General features: G+C 59.1%; 1 protein-coding gene across 1 annotated transcript in view; it reads right to left on the bottom strand.

The window, feature by feature from the left end:
• LOC102837687 overlaps window positions 1-2,887 on the bottom strand; it is a 12,964-nt gene extending 10,077 nt beyond the window's left edge. The window contains exons 1-2 of the mRNA XM_006876419.1: window positions 2,834-2,887; window positions 789-930 (exon numbers count right to left, since the gene is read on the bottom strand). Coding sequence (XP_006876481.1) covers window positions 789-930; window positions 2,834-2,887 — 196 coding nt within the window. The remainder of the gene's footprint in view (window positions 1-788; window positions 931-2,833) is intronic.
• Between the last annotated feature and the right edge of the window lie 4,376 nt (window positions 2,888-7,263).

Genomic DNA, 7,263 nt, shown 5'->3' with positions numbered 1-7,263 from the left:
GAGGTGAGGGGGTGGGGGAAGGTGAGGGAGTCCTGGGAGGTGATGAGGGGGGCCAGGGGAGATGAGGGGGTAAGGGGAGGTGAGGAGTGGGGGGAAGGTGAGGGAGTGAGGGGTGAGGGGAGGAGAGGGGGAGACCAGGGGAGGTGATGAGGGAAGACAAGGGGAGGGAGGGGAAGGGGGGTGGACAGAATTGAGGGGGAGGGGTCCTGGGAGGTGAGGGTGGTCAGGACTGGTGAAGGAGTCAGGGGAGGTCAGGGAGGTCACAGGAGGTGATGGGGCTCACCTGGCTTGGACCTCAGGCTGTGAGACCCTTCAGGACTAACGGGTCCTACAGGGTCCACACCACGTGGTCTCCCTCAGCTCAGACACAGGTGTGGGTGAGCAGCTGATCCACACAGCACCCACTCCTACACCCCTCAGAGCGCCCACAAACATACACCCCATGCCTCAGTCCTGCTCCCAGCCACAGAGCTCTTTTCCATGTACCCTCCTGGCCTGGAGTGGGGACCCCAAAGATGTCCAGTCACGGGGGTAGGGGGGTACCACCAACCTGGGCAGGGGCAGACAAAGGAGGAACACAGTGCATATGGGAGGTCTGGGCTGCGGCTGAGTGTGTATGCTCCCTGGCTGGCTGACTGACCCACTCATGCTATGGGGTCCCACGTGGCCTGCCCCACAAGGACAAATAGAGGAGTTGGAAGGGAAGCTAGCATTGCTGCAGGCCTCTGCTCAGACTAAGGCTGCCCCAGCCGGCCCCCACCAGCCCCCACCCCCAGAACAGGTCTGACCAGCTGTGAGCTTCTGTGTGCTCTCCTGAGCTTGTGGACTGGAGCCCAGCCAGGAAGCTGCAGGAACTGAGACCTCAGCCCACGTCATGGGCTTCTCTACCATGGCATTGGCATCGAGGTGGGGGCGGCCCCTGCCTGAGGCCTGTCATGGGCCCGGTGAGAGGGGGAACAACAGACAGAGAGCCACACACCTGGGGCCTGGGGCCACAGCCAGGGACAGCAGGCAGGCAGGCCAGGCCCCAAGACAGGGGGGACAGCAGGCAGGGCATGGGACTCTAAATGGTGGTAGGGGTTAGACTGGACATGGCCCTCCTGGTTCTAGCCACCCCCGACCAGGGAGCTGGGTCACAGAGGGCCTCTGTGTGTTTGTCCCCGGCTGCCCGGCACTAGCACCCAGCTTTCAATTGAGTGTCCCCCAACACCCTGGCAGGCAGGTCCTGGACTCCAACACCATAGCCTGTTTCCCCATGTGTAAAAGAGGGTCACATGAAGTGCCCTATCTCCCCTTCTACCCTCAGGGTCCTGCGTGGTTCCTCTGCCCCCCTCTCATCCCACTACTTGCCCAACACCGGGGTCCCAGGAGGTCAGAGAATCCCTGAGAAGTGTCAGGTGACAGGCAGGTCCTGGGAACACACAGTGGGGAGAACTTCCCCATGGTCCAAAGGAGTCCTCCGAGGTGTGGTTTTATTTCACCGTGGCAGCCTTTCTACAAAACATGCCATTTTACCTATTTTTAAGCAACTTCATTACACTCAGCATGTTGTACAACCGTCACCTCTCCCCAGTTCTAAAACTTCTTCACCCCAAAGAGAACTTCTGTACCTCTGAAATGATAACTCCCCATTATCTTTGATGTCAGTTCATTGGCCCACTTGGATTGTTCACCCAAGTGGGGTCTCTTATCTTTGTGTGTGACTTCTCTCTCAGTATCATATTCCCAGCTTCTTTACTCCGGTCAGGTCGGGTCGAAGCTCATCTTCACTTCTAGGTGTGGTGGAGGATTATGTCATGGGGCGGTGGACCATGATTTGTTTATCCATTACCTGGTGATGGATACGTGGGCAGTGTCCACCTGTAGTCACTGTGGACGCGACCTGGGCAGGGTCTGGGACTCTGGGGGAGGCTAGCCGAGTGGCTGAATGTCGGGGGTACTCAGAACTGCATGAGGGACTAAAAAGTAGAGAACTGACCCAGATGACCACCACCAGTGATATCAGGTGGCAGTAACTGAGGGCGCAGAGAGAGTAGGACTGGTCCCCTGGTGGGGGCTGCGCTGCTCAGGGAAGGGGGTACCCCAGGTTGGGGAACATGGTCCGGTGTGGAGGTCTTTGAGACATTGAGTCAGCTACCAGAGCTTCCAGGGGCCCAGCCACTGTGACGTGCTTGGGGAGTCCAGGGGTGACCTCCTTGGACAGTCTCCATCCCAAACTGGGGCTCTGACCTTACCAGCTCCTGGCAGGTGTATGCCCCGTCCATAGCAGGAGGCCCTGCAGCCCAGCTCCCTAGGACTCTGATCCTCATTTTCCTCCTGCGGTACCAGTAACGCCCTAACCTGACCCACTGGAGGCCCCAGAATCTCTAGGGACTGGAGCAAGGAGGGGGGTGCCTAGGACCCAATGGCTTGGGACCAGCTAGAGGGCTAGAAATGAGGCCTGAGCAGGCCCCAGGTCTCCATCTCCCCTATGTCACCAAAAGCCTGGGCCCCTGAGTTTTCCCCATGGGCAGGAATGGGGGGGGTTTGAAGACCTAGCCCAGGAAAAGCAGGGGAGGGACCCCACCTGGGGTCATCGCATCACTGTAGGCCACCCCATCCTCTCCCACCCCCAGGCCCCCAGCAGGGCGCCCAGCAGGGCTAGGCAGTGACTGAAAACCTCTTTCATATGTAGGAAGGTGGGCTCCAAGTAGAAGGGCCCTCTAGAGTTCTAGACTGTGGAGCAATGGGGGCTCCACCTTTGGCCTTGTGAACTGGAGGGAGGGTGAGTGCCCATGGAGGCTATAAACTAAAGCAGGGAATGCTTTCTCATGCTCCCAGGAACCCACCATACCCAGGGGCACTGTACCAAGGCCAGGTCCACGAAGGGGGCATTGTATATTGGCATGGTCATTGAGAATACCACCTAGGCCAGATCCGGTATGGACACTGCCGCAGGGCTTATGAGAGTGGTCTGTCTCTCCAGTCCCAAGGACCACAACCCTAGGCTGCTCCCAGCAACAGTCCCCCATCCCTGGGAGGCTGCTGGGAGCAGGTTTTCTCCGCAGGGAAGCGTTGGGCCTCTGCCCTGTCCCCACCCCACCCCAGGCCCCAGGGCGCTGGTGACTTGGGATGAGGAATTTCCTGGGGGGGCGGGGGGTGGGGGTGGGGGGGAACCAGCCTAAAGTAAAAGTGCAGAATTCTTTCCATTTCTCTGAGATGACTCATGGGCTCTGCCCAGCACCACCAAAGTCCTGCAGATTCCAGGAGCCAGTACTGCTGCCCTTAGTCCCCACGCCCACCCCTCCCCTGCATCATCCCACCAGCACCCCTCCCCCACTGTCCACAGCACCCCTCCCCCACCTGTCCACAGCACCCCACCTGCTCCCTTCCACCCCCCCCCAGCTCCTCACCCAACCCCCTCCCTACCTGCTCCCCCCTCCCTCAGCTTGAGTATCTTCTGTCTGCCTTCTTGGTCACCCATCCTTGGGGGCTCAGCTGCTCAGTACCAACAACGTCCATCTCAGGGTCCAGCTCACCTTCTCCGTCCAGTCCAGGTCTTCCCAGGGATTAGCTGCCTGGAGTGCAGTGAGCCCAAAGGGAAGCTGAGCAGAGAGGTTCTGTCTGAAAAGCTGACTTCATTATGGGCCCAGGAGACCCATTCCCCACTCTCCTGCCACTCGGTTGCCCCACCTGGAGGTGTCAGCAGAGTAGAGGTGACTTTCTGCTGGGCCTTGGACTTCCCATCAGGCACGTTGATAGAAGCTAAGCTCTGGTAGTGTAGTGGTTACGAGTCGGGCTGCTAACCTCAAGATCAACAGTTCGAAACTATCAGCAGTTCCGCGGGAGAAAGATGAGGCTTTCTGCTCCCGTAAAGATTTACAGCCTCGGAAATCCTGTACAGTGTCGACTCCACGGTCCTTAACAACAAGACCCCTTCAAGAGCCCTAGGGCACCTCCAGTGGAGGCCACTGGGCTCCCTCGGCAGTAAGGTGTGGGAGGTGGGATGGGCCTGGTGTGTCTGCCTATAGCCCTGCCCAGCCACACAGGCCAGCCAACTGCCCACACACACACCTGAGGATCCACCTGTGAACAGGTGTGTGGGCACAGGTACGCTGCTGCCTGGGCCAGTCAACCTGACCTGGGTTGACCAGGTGCTGGGGTGGGTGTAGGGCAGAGGGAACACCCTCTAGGGCCAAGGCCCAGAGCACAACCACCTCCTCCAGAAAGCCCCTCCATGCATAGGCCACTTTTGGGAGGGGGATGCATGGTCTTTAGTGATGGTCTGGGGCTGAGCTGACCTGATCCCAGGGAGGGTGGGCGCTTCCCTCCACAGAGGTCCCCTCAGCTCCTGGTCTGCTCCCCACCTTTGCCCAGAGAAGTGACTCTGAGGTTGGAGAGTGTCCACTCCTTTCTGGCCTGATTGTTCTGGGGTGGAGGTGGGCATTGGGGGAGCCTAGCTAGAAATGGGGAGCCCTGCCTGGGTTCCTCGGCACCCCCAGGCTCTGATTGGGGTTACCACGAGACCTCTTTATCCATTCTCACTCCCCCTGCCCTCTCCTAGAAAGACACCGTTGGCAGGAGGGACCTGAGGAAACCCCATGTGTGTGGGGCAAATGAGCCTGGCTGGCTTCGAGCCTGGCTCTCGGCTCAGGGTCTCCTCACTGCTCCTGAGATCCTCCCTGTCCCCTCGGTGGGCACCCTCCCTGTGCACCCTACACAGTCAACCCCTAAACACCTGAGGCGCCCCTCAGCACCCCACCCAGGGGTTGCTCCTGAGAGCTAAACTCCGGTCCTGGTGTCAAGAGCCTCAACTAGGAGGTTCTGGAAGCTTCTGCCAGAGGCACACTGGCACAGCTAGAGGAGAAAGCAAGTCTGAGGGATCATCTGCAGAGTGGCCTGGCCCGGTTCTGTCCAGGCTGTGGCAAGAAGGGGTGCTGGGAGCCTGTTGCAGGACAGGCGTGGACCAGGCCACCTTCTTGTCCTGTCCATGAGCAGAACTGGGACCATGCTGATCCGAGACCATGGGACAGTGGCCAAAGTGGGAGGCTCTCCTTTTCCATCCATGCTCTCCTTCTGGGCCATTGGAGGAAAGCCCTGGGGGATAAGGGGAGCCCAGGCCTAGCCAGCTCCTGGGAAGGCGCCAAGTAGAGCTGTCATCATCTTGCCCTATTTCTCTTCAAGCCCAACCTGTTCTTGGGAGGAGGGTGTGCCCTGGCAGTCTCCTGGTGGCCTCTAGAGGCGGGCAGAGGTCGCATGTGACGCAGGTCAGCCTGCCACCCACACCCACGAAGGCCACTCCTCCCTCCCCTGGGGCTGCGGACCAACAAAACCAAACCCACTGTCCTCAAGTAGAACTCTCCACAGGGTTCCCAGACTGTGACCTTTCAAAGCACGAAGCCAGGCCTTTCTTCCGAGAAACCTCCTGGTGGACCCCAACTTTGTTGGTAGTCAGGCACCTAACTCTGCCACCTAGAGTCTCCCCAGGGATTGAGTGTGTCAACCGAGAGCCACCAAGACCGGGACCCTGCTCTGAACCCAGTGGGGTGTGTGTAAGCTGACATCCACCCCCAAGAAAACCAAGCTGATTTCCACTCAGAGCAACTCTCTGTAGTATTTCTAAGACCGTAAATCTTTATGGGAGCAGGCAACTTTGTGTTTTTTCTCAGAAAAAAAGGCTTGAGCCAACTTTGTGGTTTGCAGCCCAATGTTTAATCCATGCTGGGAATCCCATCTGAGGGGTGGTTCCGCTACAGTGCATGCAGGATGGTCTGGGACCCCCACAGCACCTACCGAGACCCTCTGTAGTTGACACATCCCTGCTGCTCAGGGTCCCCAAGGCCACGGGGACTCAGGACAACAGCCCCTCTTTAAGATGGGCTCCTAGCTGCTGACAAACAGGCATGCATTGTGACCCCTCCCAGCCCCTCAGCAGCCCCTTTCTTCCTTCCTCCAGGAGCCCCACAGGCAGGGTCTGTGTGTCTCTCCATGCTTGGTGCCCGGGTGCTCTGGAGTTCACAGAGGGTGGTGGTGGTTGGTGACGGAACCCATGCAAATGGCAGGCAAATATGGCTTTGCTCACGGGCTCTGCTTCCGGCTCCTGGGGAATCCCCACAGCTGCCCCAGCCCATGGGCCAGCTGGGAGCGAGGGTTCTGGCTAGGGCAGCCTGCCTAAACTGACTGTCCCCAGGTGTCTGCTAGTGGGGGCTGGTCAGGATTGGGGGCCCCTGGAGAGAGGCAGGCCAGCCTCCTCCTCCCTGGACAGCTGGCCTCTTCTGGGTAGACAGGAGGGAGGGAGGGAGGATGGGGCAGGCATCCCGACCCCACTCATATGGGGTCCCTCAGTGATGAAATCCTTGGGTTCTGAGCCCCAACAATAGCTGCAGCTTCACAGCCACAGGTCAGCTGCTTCATGGGGGAAGAATGAGGCTTTCTGTTCCCACAAATACTTGAAGCCTCAGAAACCCTATTCAGGGTCGCGATGAGTCGGAACCGACTTGACAGCACAGCTGCGTGTGCATGGGGCTCAGTGAAGAATGCTTTAAGACTTTCGGTATCACCACCACGTACAGGAAGGCAGAGGCTGGGAGTTCTGGGATCAGAGGAGGGGACAGAAGGCCTTCAGGGGAAGGGATGGCAGACTAAGCTCAGCAAAGTAGGGTCCATCCCAAATCCTGGGCGACCCTGTGCCCACAGCCTAGTGTCCTTGGTAAGGAGTGGGGTACTCTTGGGCATAAGACCGCCCCCCGTGAAGTTGGAGTTTACAGCTCTCAGGGTTGGCAGATGGGCTGGGCTGGGGTCATGGCCAGTGGAGACAACCTAGGCCAGGCTCTGAAGTCCATCTGGTTGCATTGGGCTCATCTCCTCTGAGGACTCCATCCCTGCCTCTCCAGTCCCGCCCCTTTTGGGCTCCCACGTCATTTTCCTTTCTGGCCTCTCTTTTGGCTGAGCATTCAGGGTGCTGATGCCAGGCAGCCATGTTTGTGTACCCACCTCCCACCCAAAGGGGTCCAGGCTGCAGGGGGTGGTCCAGAGGGAGCAGCAGCTGCCAATTGGGCTGGCTGTGAGCTGGGTCTTGGCTGAGGGCTCCGGTCGACACTGGGCCACAGTTCACCAGGCCGCCAGCACCCACTGATGCCAAGCCTCACCCTTACTGACTCCACGTCTTTCCAAGATGTTGCAAAATCCTGGCCTGCCCTGCTGGCTCCTGTCCGCAGCGGGTGAGAGGCGAGAGGGGAAAGGGCTTCCCAGTCAGGGAGACCAAGACCCTGTCAGCCCCAGTGT

This window comes from Chrysochloris asiatica, unplaced genomic scaffold (assembly GCF_000296735.1).
Source record: "Chrysochloris asiatica unplaced genomic scaffold, ChrAsi1.0 scaffold00378, whole genome shotgun sequence".
Classification (NCBI taxonomy): Eukaryota; Metazoa; Chordata; class Mammalia; order Afrosoricida; family Chrysochloridae; genus Chrysochloris; species Chrysochloris asiatica.
This window is presented reverse-complemented; position numbering and strand designations above follow the sequence as displayed.